A 21,114-nucleotide genomic window follows, 5' to 3' on the forward strand; every position below is an offset into this window, starting at 1 on the left:
CTGTAGATTCAAAGAAAAAGTTAGCACCAGACAGGCATCGCACATATATTTTTAAACATCAATTTGTGCATGCATTTGCACAGGTATGCAGGAAAATTCAGACATTCTCTCCCCAACCCCAAACACACACACACACACAACCACACTCACACCAAAATAATAAAACACATTCAGAGGTCCTTACATTTCAACAAGACGCTTGATTATTGAGGAGGTGAAAACAGTGTTTCAAAAAAGAAAGAAAACATGACGCTGGATCAATTCATCACGTCCCTAGCTCACCACATCAAGTTAATGAATCACCACAAACACAACTGCATTTTGATTTTCCAGAATCATATGAGTAGGTCAATCTCATAAAATGCATTGGTGTCACACCTAGATAACTAGGTCACAGAGTAATGTCACGTGACAAACTTAAAAAAAAAGTAGTTTCCATACTGTTAAGTGAGACTGTCAGATGACTAGATCACAGACTCATCTCAAGTGAGGCTGTTAGACAAAAAGGTCACGGACTGAATACTGGTGAAACACCCAGGCAACCAAGTCACAGACTAATGTCAAGTGAGACACATAGCCAACTAGCCCTATGTCCTCGCTGGTTGCTCTCTTTGCTTGGAAAACGATATTCTTTTGTGAAAGTGCTTTCAAGATGGCGAAGGATATGTCAGAATGAGAGGTGCGATCGAGTTTGACAGACGAAACAGGCATTGATCAATATAGTGTAGAAATTTGTGATGACAACGGCGTAAAATACGATCGTAATCGGAAACATTTACAATCAAAGTTTACTTCAAAAAGATCTAGCGTTAAAATAGTTTTTCATCATCCCTTAATTGGTGCTATTCATGCGCTATAACTGTCAAAAGAAAGTTTCTTCGAAATAAAAGCTAAACATTACGGTCGCCATTTTTATATTTCTGAGCACTAGCTAGCCCCCTGTTTCGCACTCGCGGTGGTAAAACGTTCCTGGGACGCTTTCGCTGCGAAATGACAGGCAGGTCACAAACAGCCTGTTGTAAAGTGAAACAACTAAGTCACAGACTAATGTCCAAAAAGACACCCAGGCGATTAGGACACAGGCTGATGTCCAGTGCGACACCTAGAAAACCATGTCACATGCTGATGTCCAGTGAGGCGCCTAGGCAACCATGTCACAGGCTGATGTCCAGTGAGACGCCTAGGCAACCATGTCACAGGCTGATGTCCAGTAAGGCACCAAGGCAACCATGTCACAGGCTGATGTCCAGTGTGACACCCAGGCAACTAGGTCACAGGCTGATGTCCAGTGTGACACCCAGGCAACTAGGTCACAGGCTGATGTCCAGTGTGACACCCAGGCAACCATGTCACAGGCTGATGTCCAGTGAGACGCCTAGGCAACCATGTCACAGGCTGATGTCCAGTGAGACGCCTAGGCAACCATGTCACAGGCTAATGTCCAGTGAGACGCCTAGGCAACTAGGTCACAGGCTGATGTCCAGTGAGACGCATAGGCAACTAGGTCACAGGCTGATGTCCAGTGAGACACACAGGCAACTAGTCACAGGCTGATGTCCAGTGTGACACCCAAGCAACTAGGTCACAGGCTGATGTCCAGTGAGACGCATAGGCAACTAGGTCACAGGCTGATGTCCAGTGAGACGCCTTGGCAACTAAGTCACAGGCTGATGTACAGTGAGACACCTAGGCAACCAGGTCACAGGCTGATGTCCAGTGTGACACCCAGGCAACTAGGTCACAGGCTGATGTACAGTGAGACAACTAGGTCACAGGCTGATGTACAATGAGACACCTAGGCAACCATGTCACAGGCTGATGTCCAGTGAGACGTCCAGGCAACTAAGTCACAGGCTGATGTACAGTGAGACACCTAGGCAACCATGTCACAGGCTGACACAGGCTGATGTCCAGTGTGACACCCAGGCAACTAGGTCACAGGCTGATGTCCAGTGAGACGCCTAGGCAACCATGTCACAGGCTGATGTCCAGTGTGACACCTAGGCGATTAGGTCACAGGCTGATGTCCAGTGTGACACATAGGCAACCATGTCACAGGCTGATGTCCAACAAGACACCTAGGCGATTAGGTCACAGGCTGATGTCCAGTCTCCATCAGCACGGCTTTGACCATCATTTGGCTGTCAATGTACGGCTGATGAATCCATGCTGCTGAATAAAACATCAGTGATTCCCTCGTTTCAGCAAGAGCAACTGTCTTCACAATTTCTGTTTTCAAATGTAGCTCCTTGGCGTACATGGAATGCAAAGCTTTGAATGCTTCAACTGAAACAAAAACAAAAACAATTCATGTACTGTAAAGGCAAAACTGTTAAAGTTGTAACAATAAGTAAAATTTACTTAACTCTACCTTACTCAAGTAATCTGAATCTAAAAAACAAGAAAAGTTATTTAGTGGAATGTTTAATTTTTGACAAAACACAACATTCACAAGTACATTGATGGTATTTATTGTGGACAGCAAACAAATAATTATGAGACAAATGAAACAAACGGAAGAAACTTGTCTTCATATATTTTTGATCTGATCTCCGGCAAGGAAAACAGTCAAAACTTGACAAAATGTCAATTAAATTCTCATTCTTGATTTAGCCATAGTTTCAATTTGAAAACTCCTCACAGTGAACGAATATAGAAGGAGAAAAAAAATACCCTGGGCAGTAAATGCAAAACTGGTCTGGAAAATAATCTACAACTGTGACAGCAGAAGGGTTTGGAAATATTAAACCAGTTAACAATGTGCCACATTTCAGACTGTACATTTCTGAAGTCCAACTGAAGCGATATACACAGTCCACATGTCATAATGTCTCCTAATTATCATGGAAGGTCAGGTTTAATAACGGAAAGTCTTAAAATGGAGGTGTATCAAGAGAAAATCTGAGAACAAGAGGCGAAGCCTTCAAGGCTCACGTAAGAAATAGACAAACAGTAACACAAACTCAATCACTCCGTCACACATACACACCCACACACACAGTAAGCTTAGGTGACACTGTGCAAGAAAGAGAGACACTAGTCTGTCTGCATGTAGCCTAGTTACAGGGACACGACTGCCAAATAGTCTCGGCCCGCTCAAAATAACAATGACCGAGACCACACACACCACGCGAGAGAGAAAGACTACAGGGAGGCATGCCGTCATGATGCATTAATTGACGTCAAACACTTTTGACCGTGACGTAATCTTATGCGAGCTTTATCCATAGTCTTGGATAACCACTCACACATAGACTCGGAAATGTTAAAGTTTCTACCACAGACATACACACGCACAAACACACACACACACACACGCACACACATACGCACAACGCACAGACAGACAAAGTTACGATCGCATAGGCTACACTTCGTGAGCCAAAAAAGGAGAGCTTTAAATGAAAAAAATTAACCACACAATGTATCTAATGAACAGAAAGAATCTTTATTGACTGACCAAAGTTGTGGATTGTCCACGTGACACCAAGGATGTCATCGGCCTCGTCTCTGTGTTGGCAAAGAGAGTGGAGTCCTCTGGCCGTGGATGCAGGAAAAGGCTTCGGGAAATGGGTGCGGAACAGCCATCTATCCTCTGCTTCACACTCAGCCGGACGGATAGTCCTTCCGGAAGCAACTTCAATTAAGAAATGACATTTTGTTAGTGACGTTGTGAGTTTAAATAATTAAGTAGAAGTGCAGTGCCTGGCACTGCATACCCCAAGCGAAGGAGCCATCATTGAGAGAGAGGAGAGAGAGAGAGAGGTTCCACACCTAGAAATCTTGTCAGTTGTTGTGGTTGTTGTTGTGGCTGTTGTGTTTGTTGTTGTTGTTGTTTTGATGACAATACTGTCCTTTTTTGTGTGTAATGTTCTTGTTGTTGTTTTGTTGTTATTGTTTCATACTTGTTTACTCTCTCTCTCTCTCTCTCTCTCTCTCTCTCTCTCTCTCTCTCTCTCTCTCTCTCTCTCTCTCTCTGTTTATGATGATATCTTTCCTCGGAAAATGCAGTGCTTTGGATGGTAAATGCATATATGTTTGGCAGAGAGAGAGAGAGAGAGAGAGAGAGAACGATTACAAGCAAATGACGAAGTCTCGTCCAACATCTCGTGCTACGAGATATGATGTACACCTAGATTACCTGATTACAAGTAAATAACGAAGTCTCGTCCAACATCTCGTGCTACCAGATTTCATGTACACCAAGATTACCTGATTACAAGCAAATGACGAAGTCTCGTCCAACATCTCGTGCTACGAGATTTGATGTACACCTAGATTACCTGATTACAAGTAAATAACGAAGTCTCGTCCAACATCTCGATATCTTCAGTAAGGGACAACGGACCTTTTCACAAATGTTCATAAAAATCGGTTGAGAAATGGAAAATAACGGTTTTTAATGGATTTTTGTTGTTGGTGGTTGTGGTGGTGGTGTCGTTGTAGTTGTTGTTGTTGTTGTTGTTGTTGTTAGTGGTGGTGGTGGTGGTGTTGTTGTTTTTTTGTTGTTGGTGGTGGAGGTGTTGTTGTTGTTGTCGTCGTCCATCATATCAACCAACTCACCAGGATTGCAAGTAATTCACGGTGTCTCTTACAACATCTCGTTGTTGGTGGTTGTGGTGGTGGTGTCGTTGTAGTTGTTGTTGTTGTTGTTGTTGTTGTTGTTGTTAGTGGTGGTGGTGGTGTTGTTGTTTTTTTGTTGTTGGTGGTGGAGGTGTTGTTGTTGTTGTTGTTGTTGTTGTCGTTGTCGTCGTCCATCATATCAACCAACTCACCAGGATTGCAAGTAATTCACGGTGTCTCTTACAACATCTCGTGCTACCAGATTTGATGTACACAAAGACTTTAGCTTGGAAATGGAATCCTCAAGTTTGACGTCATGGAAGATGTCATAACATTTTGAATTCAGCTCCTTGTGTTGAAGAGAATGATGTCATGAGTTTGACGTCATGAGTTTTGATTGTCTTCTTGACCTGGGTTTGACCTCCTTCTTTGTTATGACTTAGAAATTGGAAGCGCTTGTAACTGCCGTTGTCGATGTCGGATCAAAACGATTTATGTCTTAAAACCTTCCTGGGATCAATAACATTGCCTGTGCCAATTTTTGTTGTAGTCGAGTCAAAACTGTGAAAGTTTTAGGGGTTCTAACACACACACACACACACACACACACACACATCATTTGGTTGAAATCAACTCTAGTGTGGGACCAACCTAGCTTCGCTCGCTTCGCTCGCTTCGCTTGGATAAAAAAAAAATTCATGACATATGTACCTGTAGACAAATTATCTGCACATTCTGTAAAGTATGTTTGCAAAATAACATGGAAGTTAAAAAGAAAAATTGTTATTTTATTTGAGCCATTTATTATTCGGATAAAAAAAAATGGAGCCCAAATTTTTGTCAGTTTCCCCCCTGTTTGGGGCATATATCGTTAGGCCAAAAAAAAAAATAGGTCTGTTTATGGTAACCCGACCGACCCTAGTTTTTAGGCCCGACCCTAATCTTTTTTTTGGATCGTCTGAAAAAAAAAAACGCATCCAAAAATAATAGAGCTGTTTGCGCTCAAACAGCAGACGACAGAAGGGAGGTAAGCTCAAAGTACTGTTTATAGTTATGTTGGGCAAAAAAAGGGATTGATGAGAAGAAATGAACTGTGAAACATCATAGAGAGGGGAGAAAAAAAGAAAAAAAAAAGCCGACCTACCGATCCTATTTTTTCACCCTATGTTACCGTAAACAGACCTTTTTTTTTTGGCCTTATACAGTGAAACCCTCCTTTTAAGACCTCCAAACATCTAAGAAAATCAGGTCTTAAAAAGGGGGTAAATTTACAGAGGTTATGAACAGAAAGTCTGAGAAAACAAGGTCTTAAAAGGGAGGGAGTCTTAAATTGGGAGGTCTTAAAAGGGAGGTTCCACTGTACATCTTCAACATTGATAAAACTTCAAATGTTGGTTGTGTAAAATAAGTACATGTAATTGTAAGAGCTTAAATGACAATCACCATAATTATATCAGTATTATTTTGAATTTGATAAAAAAATAAACACGAAGAACCAGAGGGACTCCAAACTGTGACCAGCATCATATATAAATATACGTGTATATATCTAGATATATAGCAATTGCCCATTACACTTTTGTTGGGATATTTCCCTAATCATTTTGACCTAAAAACCTGTCTGAGAGACGTTACCAGATCACGTGAGATACGTAACGTGAGTATAGGGTGCACGAATAACTCTCGTTGTCGCAAGCAAGATGGATGTTGTCGTGGTTGGTGGCTGCACGCGTGACTTAGTCAGGTTTGTTTACCAAACGAAGCATACTTCGGATGCTACACTTATGTCAGAACGTGTAGAAATGACTTTAGGTTCATAATTATTGTTAACAGGCAGTGCATGTCGTATTTTATAGTGTTTTGTGACACCGTATGAATCATGGGTGGAGCAAGGGTAACTGGCGTCTATGTTGTGCATGTTGTTTATCAAATGGGTCAAGGATACTGCTGCGAATAATAGAGTGTTGATAAAGTGCGGTGTACATGTCACTTTTGCTCTTACTTTTTGTTTGCTTATTGACTCACATGCGAAGCAAAAGTGAGTCTATGTACTCACCCGAGTCGTCCGTCCGTCCGTCCGTCCGTCCGTCCCGGCGTCCGTCCGGAAAACTTTAACGTTGGATATTTCTTGGACACTATTAAGTCTATCAACACCTGATGTGGCCTGATGGTGTATGGTTACAAGATCTCAAAAAACATGTGCGGCAACTTGACCTCACTTCAAGTTCAAGGTCACAGGGGCCGTAATTGTTGTCTTAAAAACGACAATTTTTCACATTTTCGCATTTTTTTCTGAAGTTATCGAGAATGGCAACCTTAGCTATGTATGCTATACAGGGCAATGTAAGCCCTATCTTTGGACACCAGTTTGGTTGACCTTGCTTCAAGGTCAAGGTCGCAAGGGTCCTTTAAAGTTGGATTGTATACATATTTTGAAGTGACCTTGACCCTGAACTATGGAAGATAACTGTTTCAAACTTAAAAATTATGTGGGGCACATGTTATGCTTTCATCATGAGACACATTTGGTCACATATGATCAAGGTCAAGGTCACTTTGACCCTTATGAAATGTGACCAAAATAAGGTAGTGAACCACTAAAAGTGACCATATCTCATGGTAGAAAGAGCCAATAAGCACCATTGTACTTCCTATGTCTTGAATTAACAGCGTTGTGTTGCATGACCTTGGATGACCTTGACCTTGGGTCAAGGTCACATGTATTTTGGTAGGAAAAATGTGTAAAGCAGTTCTTAGTGTATGATGTCATTGCTAGGTTTAGTTATTTGACCTTGACCCTGAAGGTCAAGGTCATGTAAAGGTCAAGGTCAAGCATGTGAGTCGTATGGGCTTTGCCCTTCTTGTTTTTGTAGTTAATTTGCAGTCAGAGATTTGTTTGTGTGTATATATATATATATATATATATATATATATGATATAGAAAAGATATAGTAGTTAGTACAAGTGTACTCTTTCGATAGTAAACAAACAAACAAACTTGAAACAAATGATCAACAAACAAATGATCAATAAACAAATGATCAACAAACAAATGAAGATACAGTTTTGTGTGTGAATGTTCACTGTTGATTTTAAGGGAACATATTATATCTTACTGTAGAAGTAAAAGAGTTTTTGAGGCAAAACACTAGTACAGTATAAAAATATGAGTTAAGTTATCATGCTGCAATGATGATTGGAGACCTTTGAATTAAATGCTGTTATTTCATAACTAGAGGAAGAAGAGAATACTGTAGTGTACGAGATAAGCAGTAATTTTGAATTGTCATTTCCTCAAAGCGTGTTTTCAAACTGATGTTATACAGCATGACATTTAATCATTTGAAGAAAAATACAAACAAAATTGTATAGTTTCGCAGTCAAACAGGTTGTTCTTGTTTGCTGTTAAAACCCTGTTAAAAATCATGTTTAAATGCGCATGCATATACTTATTTTGTTTGTACAGTCAAGACTTTGTATTATGACCAGCCAAGGGACCGGCCAAAAGGGGTCATTATTTATAGACAGGTGGTTTCTGTGGAAATGTGAATTATATAGAACTAACCTCGTTGGAGGATTCTTTGGGGTGGTTGTTGTGGGCAAGTGCTTGTTATGGACAGGTTGTCACCAAGGCAGGTTTAACTGTACAAAGTTTAAACTGTCAAAATGTAAGCAGAAAACAGAGGGTCCTGTTTGTGAGAGATGGCTTGCAACATTTCAGCTTCACTCAGAGGCAGCCCCGGCCAGGGGAGTCAATCCATGGCAACAAATTCCTGATGGATTTTGGCGGCAAGGGAGCCAACCAGTGTGTGATGGCAGCAAAGCTCGGTGCCAAGACAGCCATGGTGGGCAAGGTCAGTAATCAACCATGCTGCATTGTTTGAGAAAAAAACACACACACAAAAACAGATAGAATGTGAATATTTCAAAATCAAGAATCAAAAGCCATTGACACATTTAATTGTAAACATTCCCATCATAGACAAAACAAAATCAAATGTTCCCTGGTTTCGTTTTGTCTGTAATCAAATGTTCCAATAACTAATCTTGCTTGTTTTTGATTCTGTAATCTTTAAAGCCACAGAAACCAAACATGCATTATCGGGGTCACATGGGCAGTCAGACTTCTTTTGATTCGAAAATGTTCAAGCTAAAAGTTCTTTGCTCAAATATATTTTAAACAAAATTGTGTGTATACTGTTGTAAAGAACTGTGAGGTGCATTTTCATGCACTGTGACTTGCCCACTAAAGCCTTCTGCGGAAAGATATTTGAGAAAGCATGAGAGCAATGTTTGATTGTTTTCAGAGCAGTTTAAAACTGTTTCAGTGTGTGTGCACTATTTATTGATTGTGATCATTAACTTGCATTAATTTTCTTTTTGTTTCAGCTTGGTAAAGATTTTTATGATGACAAAACACTTGAAAACTTCGAGAATGTTGGTGTCAATAAAGGTAAACATTATTCTGTTACGTTGTTTTTCTCTTAGTTATAGCCAGCATTTTCAGCTGGTTATTTTGCATATTAGACCTATCCTTACATATCTTTTGGTAGACACTTTGTAATTTTTACACTCATATAATGTTAGGCTTTAGACATAAATTATGTAGGTCTCCTACTGTATGTGTTGAATATGTGTTATCTTTCAGACTTATTTCTTTCCATCGCTTCATGTAGTTAAACAAGCGCACGTTATCTTATAGAAATGTCAGAAGAAAAAAGCAGATCCGATTATTGTTTTTGTACTGAATAAGCTATGTAAAGGAAATTTTAAATCTGAATTTAGATTTATTTTTGCATGCAGAATATGTTTACTGTTTCTGGTATTGTCCTTAGAAATGGTTTTAAAACTAAGAAAGCAAAGCAAAACAGGCAGTTGGTAAGCGTATTTAGTGTTCGATGCTCAGAATGCCTGTGTTGATCCTTTGTCAAATATTGTTTTTCTCAGATCATGTGTCTCAAACAGATGAAACCTCATCAGGAGTTGCTTCTATCATCGTCAGTGAAGATGGTGAGTGACTAAAATGGTTAAGTTGAGTAGTATATGTACAGACTGGGTTTTTTGTGTGTTTGTATTCCTTTGTTATTTTTAAAATTTTATCTACCTGATGTGGAGACTTTTTGTTCTGCTTTTTTCTCGTGTGATTAACATCTCATGGAGCATACCTACAACCAAGCCATTAATGAGCTGAAAAACACCACATTGAACATGTACAGATGTAGGCTGATCACACTGAATTAATTTTACTCATTCGTTTATTTGTTCATGAATTTGTTGTTGACTCGTTGACTTATTCATACAGAAGATGTATATATATTTTCAGGTCAGAATTCCATTGTCTATGTTGCCGGGGCCAACCTGCTGTTATCAGAGGGGGATGTTGCCAAGGCAACAGAGTTGATCAGCAATGCCAAGGTCGTGTTGTGTCAACTGGAGGTACCCCAGGCCACCTCACTGGCTGCACTGAAGCTGGCAAAGTCCAGCGGGGGTCAGTTTGTCTTTGTGAGATGGAGTTATCAGTCCTTGAAATCCTCAGCTATTGAAAGCCTGTTTATCACCTCTTATTACCAATTCAGTGCCCCATATGGCTTTTTGACCAATCAGGACGGGTTCTAGGTGACCCTCTAAATGTTATAACGTTCAGGCAGGGACCCTTTTTGTTTATCAAGCTAAAAATGAACAAGACAAAGTAAAAATTTAAATCAGCAATATCAGTGTGATTTATTCTAAAGAATGACACTTCAAATGCTGTCAGATAATACTCTCTTTATCTAAAAAATACCGAAAAGCGAGTTTTGTCGGTGGGTGCTTTACGGAACAGCGAGGCACCGCGAATCCTCTGAGTATGCAATGCCGACTCGCTCACTTGAAATCTAAATTATCAAAGTTCGAAAAATCAAGTGAAATTGGGTCACTCGCTTTACGTCAAATGTATCTTTACGTCATTTCCCATCCGTCTGGAGTCGGTTCTAAATCTGCCGCTCTCTTTTCAACAAGAAAAAGCGAATCAACCGAAACGCATGTGTGTCAAACGCATTTGACCTGTGAATATTCATCACGTAAGGCGTGTTACTCTGATTGGTTGACCCAGGTCACGAGCATTCTTTGACTGACAGGCATAATCAGGCAGGAGCGCTCCAGTTCCCATTGCGGCTGTCCTGTCTAATTCGCGGGGTCGCTTCGAAATTTCTTTTGGTCGAATTAAACGGTAATAAAACCGTTATTTCTAATATGCTGACTGTTAGCAAATGATAACAGACATGTCTCACAAACGATATCAGCATTTGCCTAAAAGGCTCATGCTTGATATCTTTTTTCTTGACATGTCTTATCATTTGCTAACAGTCAGCATATTAGAAATAACTCATACTAAAAGCCCACGGCAGTCCTTAGTTGAGCCCGAAGTCTACTTCCCAAAGACTACTCAAATTATACCGAACACTCAGTGCTAAAGCTTTGTGCAGCCAGCTTCGCGAAGTCTACTTTGTGTAGTCGACTTCGCCCAGTTAAGAACAGGCTTAAGTCTGTTACCCTTATCTCTCATTCGCTCGAAGTTGCACCCAGAATGCGCCAGATTGCATAGATTTGGTTCTCATTTTTGGCTCACGTAAGTGTAGCCTATGCGATCGTAACTTTGTCTGTCTGTGCGTTTGTGTGTGTGTGTGCGTGTGTGCGTGTGTATGTCTGTGGTAGAAACTTTAACATTTCGTCATTTGAAGACGTCACATTATGGCGTAAGAGGGTTAGACGTCACGCGAAGGAATTACTGAAAGTCTCGGTCATTTTGGCTCATTATTTTGAGCGGGCCGAGACTAGTTGGAAGGCACTATGGCGAAAAAGAGAGTTATCTTTTCATGTCTTGGCGTCTCAAATCTTATTAGTCAGAAAGCGCATGCACGTAGTCTCGACCAGCGCGTGGTGTGCTTCTTTCTGAGTACTTTACGTCACAAATTGTACTTTACGTACTTGATGATGACGTAAGTTAATTGTATGTGTTCTATTTCGTTGACTGAGCACGGCCGGGACCAGTTGGCGTGAGCGCTGGGATTTCGAGTTTCATTCGACATGTCAATGCATCGCAGTATGAAATAATACAGGTAGGAGGTTAGTCGATATCGACCAAAGTCGATAAGTGCATTCTTCACTTTGGTATTGAGTCTGATTTCGTCGTCCATCTTGAATCAAAAAGCACTCTTCTTACACAAAAAAACCAACAACTTCGTTGCGAGCTACGGCGAAGCTTCGCATGTCAAAACTTGAGAAGCGATGTTGGGGTCAAAGTACCACGCCGTAGCTGCGGGTTTTTGGTATTAAGACTTTGCGAAGCTTCGTGTAGTCGACTACGGGCTCAATTAAGGACAGGCTTAAGTAGGCTAGATCTAGATCTAGTGTCTCGCTTTCTTGCACAGTGTCACCTATGCTTACTGTGTGTGTGTGTTTGTGTGTGTGTGTGTATGTGTGACGGAGTGATTGAGTTTGTGTTACTGTTTGTCGATTTCTTACGTGAGCCTTGAAGGCTTCGCCTCTTGTTACATATCTTCTGAAAGGGAGTGCATACCTTGGCTCAAAAGTCCACAACACTATGTTCTCCTGTTTTGTTGTGTAGCATTTCAAGCCTTGAATTATGTGTGTATGTTCAGTCTATAGCTTCTGTGTGTACAATATTACTAATAAATGATATTCTCATTTTATTTTGTACATATTTACACAAGTAATTCGGCATGTGTGAATGCGAGTTGGCATGCACACAAATTGATACAAGTAATCAACATTTTGGTTTTTGCTCCTGTTGCGCTCTTTCTCTAGCACTTGTGCGCGAGGGAACACAGACATCACAAGACATTCATAAAACAGAAAATAAACACAAACAGTATGTTCACACAAAACCATTTGTGCAGCCAACACCAATGTAAACACCATTAGCCAATGAAATCCTAGTAGCATGTATCTACTGTCTGTATGAATATTGATGTGATTTTATCGGCTTTTTTGTTTTAGTATTCACCATTTTCAACCCTGCGCCAGCAGCAGAAAATCTGGATGCAGACTTTTACACATCCTGTGATATCTTGTGTGCAAATGAGAGTGAGGTGAGTGATTTTATTCAGTAACAACAATCACAATGATAACAACAGCACCAAGTTGCATATCTGTCTAAAGCAGTTTTTTCCATTCTGTGACATTCACGTCTCCTTATTCTTTCTTCCAGTATTCAAATAGGTAGAGACCGTGGAGTTTAGTTATGATGTACAGTGAAACACCCCTTTAACCCTTTTCTGACTGACACAGCCTTTATCTAGCAATCATGCTTGCCTGAGACTGCCTTTTAGAAACAGCCAAAAAATGGATAACTTCAAATAAAAGCAAATAACTAACCGTTCATCACTTGTGCTGGGCTGTGGTTCATTCGAGTCGTCCATCGTAACTTTAACACCGTGCACTAATTCCTCCGAATCGTCTATTTCTGCTTCTTCAATATCATCGTCGTCTTCAATGTCACTATCAGAGTCAAGTTGGAGCTCTCTCACAACCTATTGTAAAGAAAATCTTCGATTTCGATTCATTTTCGGCAGATAATGCTCCAAATTAAACGTGATCGGGAAAACACAGGAAGTGGTCAAGGGAAGTAACCACTGAAACACTTTTATGCACTGAAAACATGGACTGAGATGTGGATTTGTACGGAGTTTTGCTGTTACGTTTATATTCGTAGCCCGGCAGTAGAGACTGTTTAGCTGTTACGACTATAGTCGTAGCCCGTCAGAAAAGGGTTAAGAGACCTCCACGGGGCGGGGATGTAGCTCAGTCGGTAGCGCGGTGGATTTGTATCCAGTTGGCCGCTGTCAGCGTGAGTTCATCCCCACGTTCGGCGAGAGATTTATTTCTCAGAGTCAACTTTGTGTGCAGACTCTCCTCGGTGTCCGAACACCCCCGTGTGTACACGCAAGCACAAGACCAAGTGCGCACGAAAAAGATCCTGTAATCCATGTCAGAGTTCGGTGGGTTATAGAAACACGAAAATACCCAGCATGCTTCCTCCGAAAACGGCGTATGGCTGCCTAAATGGCGGGGTAAAAAACGGTCATACACGTTAAATTCCACTCGTGCAAAAAACACGAGTGTACGTGGGAGTTTCAGCCCACGAACGCAGAAGAAGAAGAAGAAGAGACCTCCACAAATGTTGAGAAAATCAGGTCTTGAAAGAGAGGGAGTCTTAAAATGGGGGTAATTTACGGAGGTTATCAACAAAACATTTCTTAACATGGCATTTCCACTGTACTGTCCAAACACTGTAAACCTAGAAGATGTACATTCACAGTGAAGGTTACAAGAAGTTCATGTGGCGTCGAACATTTTGTTTTGTTTTTAGTTTTCTGTTTTTTACCTAAGTTTTGCATATCGCACTCTTTCCCATCTCACAATTTAATGTTTTATCAACAATTTCTTTTATTATTTCTCAAAATCTAATTAAATACCATGGCAACTTAGACTAAAAACTTGTTTTGCTTCCATTTCTTTCTACAGGCAGAGTGGTTGACAGGTGTTACTTTAAGTGATGTGGACAGTGCGCAGCGAGCAGCTGAGATGCTGCGCAGAAAAGGGTGTGAGACTGTAATCATCACGCTGGGAGATAGGGGGAGCGTGCTGACCTCAGCGCAGCATGACGGTGTGCTGGTGCCGGTCTCCTCCATCAAGGCTGTGGATACTACGGTCAGTACATTGCCTTCTGTGTGTGTGTGTGTGTGTATATCTGTCTGTCTGTCTGTCTGTCTGTCTGTTTCTCTTACGTTACCATTATTCTCTGTACATGTTAAATGGACAGGTTGGAAGATTAGGCTAAGCCTAAAAACCTTTATTCTTTCGTAATAAAGTTCTGAGTTCTCTCTCTCTCTCTCTCTCTCTCTCTCTCTCTCTCTCTCTCTCTCTCTCTCATTGTGTGTGTGTGTGTGTTTTAGTGTGTGTGAGCGTGTGTGTGTGTGTTTTTTTTATACACGTGTCTTTGTATATTCACTTGTGACAAATACTCTTGAAATGAATAACCCTGTATATTGTAACAGAATTATATCTGTTAACATGTACACCAAGTGTACCTTAAAAAAAGCAAACAAGCAAACAAAACAAGTTCAGGAGGTAAAGTTTGTATATTGCATTCCTCATTTTACTGGTGCACAGCACATTCAATTTGTACCATGTATATATATTTTTTTTTTAGATAAGAAGGGAACTAATAATCTTGCAACACATTCACAGGGAGCTGGCGATTCCTTTTTGGGTGCACTAGCATACTACAGAGCCCTCATGCCAACCCTGCCCCTACTGGATGCCGTCACACGAGCAAACACAGTGGCGTCTATAAGCTGCCAGGCCGCGGGAACACAGAGCAGCTTTCCTACAGCCAGTCAACTGCCGAAAGACCTCATGGCTGCACCAGTAAACCACTGATAAATTTTGCGTTGACCGGAATCTAATCTTGTGTCCAGTCAAAGAACAAGAGACATGATGGCAGTGCTAACAAATCGCTGATAATTTTATTTAGTTTACCAAAGTCAGGTCTTGGTGCTAGTCAGCTTCTTGCAGACCTTGTGATAGCACCAAGCAAATCACTCGTAAAATAGTGAAAATTAAATTATGATAGTGGTTGTATAATTAGTTTCCCAACCTTGATGAAGTCCTGTAAATTCAAATGTTCAGCTGTGCTGCGATTTTGTATACATGTACTTGCATATTCACTTTTAAGATTTTCATTTCATGCTGATTTTTCTTTTCTTTATGAAATGGCTGGTAATCAAAAAAGGATGCAAGCTTATTTGCAAAGGTTTTGATTTTTTTAGAGTGGTAATTCAGTTGACTTATTCATTAGCAATGAATCATATAACTATTTTAAAACATTGCAAAATAATATGTATGCTCCAGTTCTTTAACTAAGGCAAATGTCAGGTTCAGGGGCAGCCTGAATGTGTGTGTGCTTAAAATTAAATATCTAATTTCACATTTATTTAATGTCGATACATGTATAAGAGTTGCATCTTCAACTTTTTAACTTTTTTTGTAAATTTCACAGCAAATTGTATTACTAAATATTGCTTGTTCGATCATTGATATTGTTTTTAATTGAACATTTTCTGGGTATTGCAGTTTACCCTGCTTTCACTGTTCTTTAATGACATGAATGTCTGGTCATTTCTCTCACTTTTACCATTTATCTATCTTTTTGAGTTTGTGACATGATTATTTTATAAGGGCATTTGACGTGAATATTGTACAAGGGCATTTGACATGTGATTTACAGTTCATGTATTATTGCATGGGTGGGAGCCCAAAATTGTTCCAAGACTGAACTTTTTTTAAGGCCGGGGTCCAGGGGCCGCGAAGGCCCCCGGCCGAAAACGAATTTTATGAATTTAAAAGGGTTTCTCTGGCCTCTCCTGAGTTTAATTCTGATAAATAAGAACCTTGTTGGAGATACAAAAAGTAACAAAAACTAAAAATTTTAGGGACCTGGCAAGCATTAGAAACAACAAAAAGTGCACTATCAGTCCATTTGGCATAACACAGTATGAGATGACTATCAATGAGGGCGCAAAAAAAAAAAAAAAAAATTGTCAAAATTTCTCTGAGACGGAAATCCGTCTGAGACGGAGGAACTCCCACCCATGTTATTGTGAATAATTAAAATGAGGCAGCAAATACTCGACACATAACACATTTTAAAGATACTTTTCTTCTTGTGTAAGGGAACATGTACAACACTACATACCTGTCCATCCAGGCTTTCACGCGAGATAAAAGCAGCCATCTGCTTGCACACATACCAAACATCTACACACTGGCTGCTTTCTGTGCAGACTAGGATTTGTTTGGTGGAACTATTTTTGTGACTGGCACCTCTGTTAATCTTTGACAACATTTATTCAGCAATGCATGTAGTTCCTACACAGCACACAAAGCAAAACTTTTTGAAATGAGTCCAAGTGAAAAAATGCGCTCATCAAATGTAAAAGCGTGGACACGTCTGTGATGGCTGGCATGATTATTTACAATAGAAAGAGGGTACTTGTACCTTTAAAAACTGTTGATAAATAATTATTTGCTCAGTTATTCTATGTTGAAAACTGAATATGTGGTTCCTCTCTTTATATTTTTTCTATTGATTCAAACATTGGTGTTTTTCTCCTCAATAGATTGTATACGGTTTTATATGATTATGACACTTCTTTATTTTAAAGAAAAAATGGTTGTCAGTTCAGCCTGAATGTCTGTTTTCAGAATCAGTATTACTGTTTTGATATCAGGGGGAAAAATATATGTATTAACAGTGTTGATTTGATGCAAAATTGAGAGCATGTTAATTAAGATTGTTGATTGCGTATGCTTAATGTTTTAGGTCGCCACTGATCAGGAATGTTACATAAAGTACATGTAGTTCCAAATTTGTGTCCACTTGCAAGACATTAATGATATCTTATTCTTTGTATAAATGACTATTATTTATTTTCTTTCCATGTATCAAATGTAATAATCTAAATACTTCTGCCACACGTTCTTCATGTTGGAAAGTGTGCAGTGAGAATGAAGGGGAGTGAACTCTTTACGCGACATGCCAAAGGTATCTGCTCTGAAGTATGTTAGCTACCTTGCTCCAAGCAGCCAGTCTCTAAACAGTATGTTTATTCACACACACACACACATATAGATAATTTGTTCTTTGAACATTCTGTCCTAATTCAGCGACATTTGTCTGTCTGTCTGTCTGTGTGTGTCTCTTGTCTTCTTCTTGTCGTTCGCTGTTAGATCGTCAGTTCGGACTGCAGGGCGAAACGTGCTGTCCTCTCCAAGTGTCTCTGTCTGTGTCTGTCTCTGTCTGTCTGTCTGTCTGTCACAGGCTGATGTCCAGTGTGACACCTAGGCGATTAGGTCACAGGCTGATGTCCAGTGTGACACATAGGCAACCATGTCACAGGCTGATGTCCAACAAGACACCAAGGCGATTAGGTCACAGGCTGATGTCCAGTCTCCATCAGCACGGCTTTGACCATCATTTGGCTGTCAATGTACGGCTGATGCATCCATGCTGCTGAATAAAACATCAGTGATTCCCTCGTTTCAGCAAGAGCAACTGTCTTCGCAATTTCTGTTTTCAAATGTAGCTCCTTGGCGTACATGGAATGCAAAGCTTTGAATGCTTCAACTAAAACAAAAACAAAAACAATTCATGTACTGTAAAGGCAAAACTTTTAAAGTTGTAACAATAAGTAAAATTCACTTAACTCTACCTTACTCAAGTAATCTGAATCTAAAAACAAGAAAAGTTATTTAGTGGAATGTTTAATTTTTGACAAAACACAACATTCACAAGTGCATTGATGGTATTTATTGTGGACAGCAAACAAATAATTATGAGACAAATGAAACAAACTTGTCTTCCTTTTGGTTAAGTGATGTCCTGTAATGTACAGAATTATATGTATGTAAAAAAAAATAAATAAAAAAAAAAACTTCACCAAAAGAGAATTAAAAAAAAAAAAAAAAAAACCAACTTGTCTTCATATGTTTTAGATCTGATCTCCGGCAAGGAAAACAGTCAAAACTTGACAAAATGTCAATTAAATTCTCATTCTTGATTTAGCCATAGTTTCAATGTGAAAACTCCTCACAGTGAACGAATATAGAAGGAGAAAAAATACCCCAGTAAATGCAAAACTGGTCTGGAAAATAATCTACAACTGTGACAGCAGAAGGGTTTGGAAATTATATTAAACCAGTTAACAATGTGTCACATTTCAGGCTATACATTTCTGAAGTCCAACTAAAGCGATATACACAGTCCACATGTCATAATGTCTCCTAATTATCATGGGAGGTCAGGTTAAATAACGGAAAGTCTTAAAATGGGGGTGTATCAAGAGAAAATCTGAGAAAAAAGGAGAGCTTTAAATGAAAAAAATTAACCACACAATGTATCTACTGAACAGAAAGAATCTTTATTGACTGACCAAAGTTGTGGATTGTCCACGTGACACCAAGGATGTCATCGGCCTCGTCTCTGTGTTGGCAAAGAGAGTGGAGTCCTCTGGCCGTGGATGCCAGGGATGCAAGCTTGGTCACAGCTCCCTCCTGTAGCACAGAACAACAGAATGGTGCACATCAAAACTTCACCCAAAGGTTTGTACAGGTGACCTACAAAAATGCAACTGGGTACCCACAACCTACAAACTTGCCACTTAGTGGACTTGTCATGCATAAGCTGAAGGTAATGTACACCAAATATGAAGTAATGAGGTCAAGAGATCCAGCAGTTTTCAGGGTTGCATTTTTTGGGGTTGTTACTGACCCTTTGTTGGTAGGTCGGTCATCAGAAAAAGGGTGGTGTTGCCATTCAACGGTCAGATACAGTGCAAAAAGGATATGTGCCCAGAAAACGGGGGAGGGGGGTATTAGGTTATTAGCCTGATGGTTATTAGGAGGGGTCGTTATGGGAGATTCCACTGCAGTGAAGTTGCACGACTGCCTTCATCAGCTACAGATTTGCAAATAAATGTGTACATGTGGTTTACAATTATCCACACTCACGAACAGCTTTTTTACCCTTTGCTCATCCCCAAATAATCCCACCTGCTTAAACAAAAACTCTGCATGACAATTATTATGCCAGTTTGATAAATTTACCCTCGTATACAAAGAAGACAACCAGCATTCTTTCTACTTCGCCTACCAACCATGGTCATGGCATGTCGAGTTTAGCAGTTTCATCGCATATTAAAAGACTAAGTAATTTCAAGATGGTGTATATAATAAATAAGTCATCTTTGTAAGGCAGAATAGCTGGTTTGTCAATTCATTTGAACATAGCTTGCCTCTCCCAGGGATACAAACTCTTCATTTCCCCCGCACACTAAATCTAAGAGAATTCTCTGTCCTAAATGGTCTCTTTTGAATATGCTTGAGATGAAGAAAGTAATGCATGTGTGTACACTACATTGGGTGTGCACGTTAAAGATCCCACGATTGACAAAAGGGTCTTTCCTGGCAAAATTGCTTAGGCACAGTTAATAATTGTCTACCTATACCCGTGTGACTTGGAATAATAGGCCGTGAAAGGTAAATATGCGCCGAAATGGCTGCAATCTACTGGCCGTATAAAATTTCATCTCACACGGCATCACTGCAGAGCGCCTAGAACTGTACCCACGGAATATGCGCGATATAAGACTCATTGATTGATTGATTGATTGAATCTGAGGTGTCTGCTACTAACCATAGATTGACAGACTTGATGCAGTGCGTCACATTTTGGGTCCAGCTTTGATGACAGGCTGACAATGTCAATCTTGTTTTTGTCTCCCCCCTCTTCACCCTCCTCTGAACTTTGCTGGTAGCTGCCCATTGATCAATCAATAAAATGTCAAATAATAAGTGTGTGTGTGTGTGTGTGCGTGTGCCCGCATGTGTGTGAGAGAAGAATGAGATCGAGAGATAGAAAGAGAGAAATAAGAGAGAGAGAGAGAGAATTGTACATGTACGTAGTAAAGAAACTTCTTTGAAGAAGAGAAGGGATGCTTCCTGTATTCAGCACCCTATGAAAAATCAATACTCCAAAGTCCTAATGTTTATTTCTGATTGTAGGCGGCTTAACCCGGGACATGTTTTAACAATGTCAAGTAGAAACAAGTCCCCCACCCCATCATTTAACGACTTCCAATTCGTCAGTGTGCATCATCATTTAATGACACAAGTTGAATAATTGATTTTGTTGCTGTTATGAAGACTTGATAGTGGTGATGGAGTTTCCCTTAATATTGTATGACTTCAATGTCCTCAAGGTGGAATTTAATTACACTCACAACACTAATGAAGTGATAGTATGTTATCAATGATTGTTGACTTACATGTACTCCAGCCTGGTGTTGACAATGTCACTGAGGATGGAGCTTCCCTTGGCGTTGAATGATTCCCATTTCTCTAGCGTGTTGTGCACATCTGCCGCCATGTCTTTCAGCTTGCGGAGATGTCCTGTTACGCTGTGCTGACTCGGCTTCTTGAACTCCTTCCCCTGTGCTGCTAACAGTGATCAATATTTATACAATGCACAAAATAATATGTTCTTTTGTCGCTTACAAAAATGCAAAGATACACGGATGGTAACTTCAAAAGTCCTCTGTAAATATTAAGTATGCAATGCAATGATAACAGAAAAAGTTTAACGAAAAAATCAAGACCAAAAAAGAAAAGGCGAAGTGTTGATTAAACACACACACACACACATACGCACGCACGCACACACCCACACACACATTTGTTCATACACATTTGTTCATACACATTTGATTTGTTCTCGCGGCTAGAAATGTCTCTTACCCGGTGATTTGCAAGGAGAAAACTGTTCACTTTCAGCCATTATATGACACTGTCTTGTGGTGGAAGATTAAATGAAATAATCAGTCATTAGATGTCAAACTTAACGTCCCTCTTCAAGTTTTTAGTCTGGAAAGAATGAGTGTTAAACTTCTTCAAGCGTGTGGTGTTTGTCGTCTGCTACTTCCGGTTTTAGCA

The 21,114-nt window shown here is 40.0% G+C and overlaps 2 protein-coding genes and 1 long non-coding RNA gene across 4 annotated transcripts; 1 reads left to right on the plus strand and 2 right to left on the minus strand.

Annotated features, from left to right (window-relative positions):
• Positions 1-180: 180 nt before the first annotated feature.
• On the minus strand, positions 181-3,647 carry LOC138952060 (uncharacterized). Its single transcript, XR_011451292.1, has 2 exons — positions 3,461-3,647; positions 181-2,286 (listed from the first exon to the last, which is right to left on the minus strand). It is a non-coding gene; the product is annotated as an uncharacterized lncRNA (long non-coding RNA).
• A 2,548-nt stretch (positions 3,648-6,195) lies between these two features.
• Positions 6,196-15,861, plus strand: LOC138952061 (ribokinase-like). The gene is made up of 8 exons (XM_070323632.1): positions 6,196-6,307; positions 8,285-8,417; positions 8,953-9,016; positions 9,511-9,573; positions 9,887-10,051; positions 12,562-12,653; positions 14,089-14,274; positions 14,815-15,861. The coding sequence occupies exons 1-8, from the start codon at positions 6,264-6,266 to the stop codon at positions 15,004-15,006; spliced, it is 939 nt and encodes a 312-aa protein (XP_070179733.1). The 5' UTR covers positions 6,196-6,263; the 3' UTR covers positions 15,007-15,861.
• Positions 15,862-16,226: 365 nt separating this feature from the next.
• On the minus strand, positions 16,227-21,088 carry LOC138952062 (cyclin-dependent kinase 2-interacting protein-like). 2 transcript variants are annotated; one of them, XM_070323634.1, is made up of 5 exons: positions 20,920-21,088; positions 20,451-20,619; positions 19,820-19,940; positions 18,558-18,678; positions 16,227-17,752 (listed from the first exon to the last, which is right to left on the minus strand). In XM_070323634.1, exons 1-5 carry the CDS (start codon positions 20,957-20,959, stop codon positions 17,553-17,555), a joined length of 651 nt encoding a protein of 216 aa, XP_070179735.1. In that variant the 5' UTR covers positions 20,960-21,088; the 3' UTR covers positions 16,227-17,552. The 2 variants fall into 2 exon arrangements, with proteins under 2 accessions (XP_070179735.1, XP_070179734.1); XM_070323633.1 differs by having other exon boundaries at positions 20,451-20,622.
• Between the last annotated feature and the right edge of the window lie 26 nt (positions 21,089-21,114).

The sequence above is a fragment of the Littorina saxatilis genome, linkage group LG17, assembly GCF_037325665.1.
Source record: "Littorina saxatilis isolate snail1 linkage group LG17, US_GU_Lsax_2.0, whole genome shotgun sequence".
In the NCBI taxonomy this organism is placed as follows: domain Eukaryota; kingdom Metazoa; phylum Mollusca; class Gastropoda; order Littorinimorpha; family Littorinidae; genus Littorina; species Littorina saxatilis.

What these genes read in the sequence shown, in the direction of transcription:
- LOC138952061 (XM_070323632.1), top strand. Translation starts at nt 6,264, where the DNA reads ATGGATGTTGTCGTGGTTGGTGGCTGCACGCGTGACTTAGTCAG. An exon ending in TATCATCGTCAGTGAAGATG is followed by an intron (nt 9,574 to 9,886) that starts GTGAGTGACTAA and finishes ATATATTTTCAG; the next exon opens with GTCAGAATTCCATTGTCTAT. An exon ending in GCTGGCAAAGTCCAGCGGGG is followed by an intron (nt 10,052 to 12,561) that starts GTCAGTTTGTCT and finishes TTTTTGTTTTAG; the next exon opens with TATTCACCATTTTCAACCCT.
- LOC138952062 (XM_070323633.1), bottom strand. Translation starts at nt 20,959, where the DNA reads ATGGCTGAAAGTGAACAGTTTTCTCCTTGCAAATCACCGG. An exon ending in ATCAAGTCTGTCAATCTATG is followed by an intron (nt 18,679 to 19,819) that starts GTTAGTAGCAGA and finishes TCTGTGCTACAG; the next exon opens with GAGGGAGCTGTGACCAAGCT. An exon ending in GTGGACAATCCACAACTTTG is followed by an intron (nt 17,753 to 18,557) that starts GTCAGTCAATAA and finishes TTTTTGTTTTAG; the next exon opens with TTGAAGCATTCAAAGCTTTG.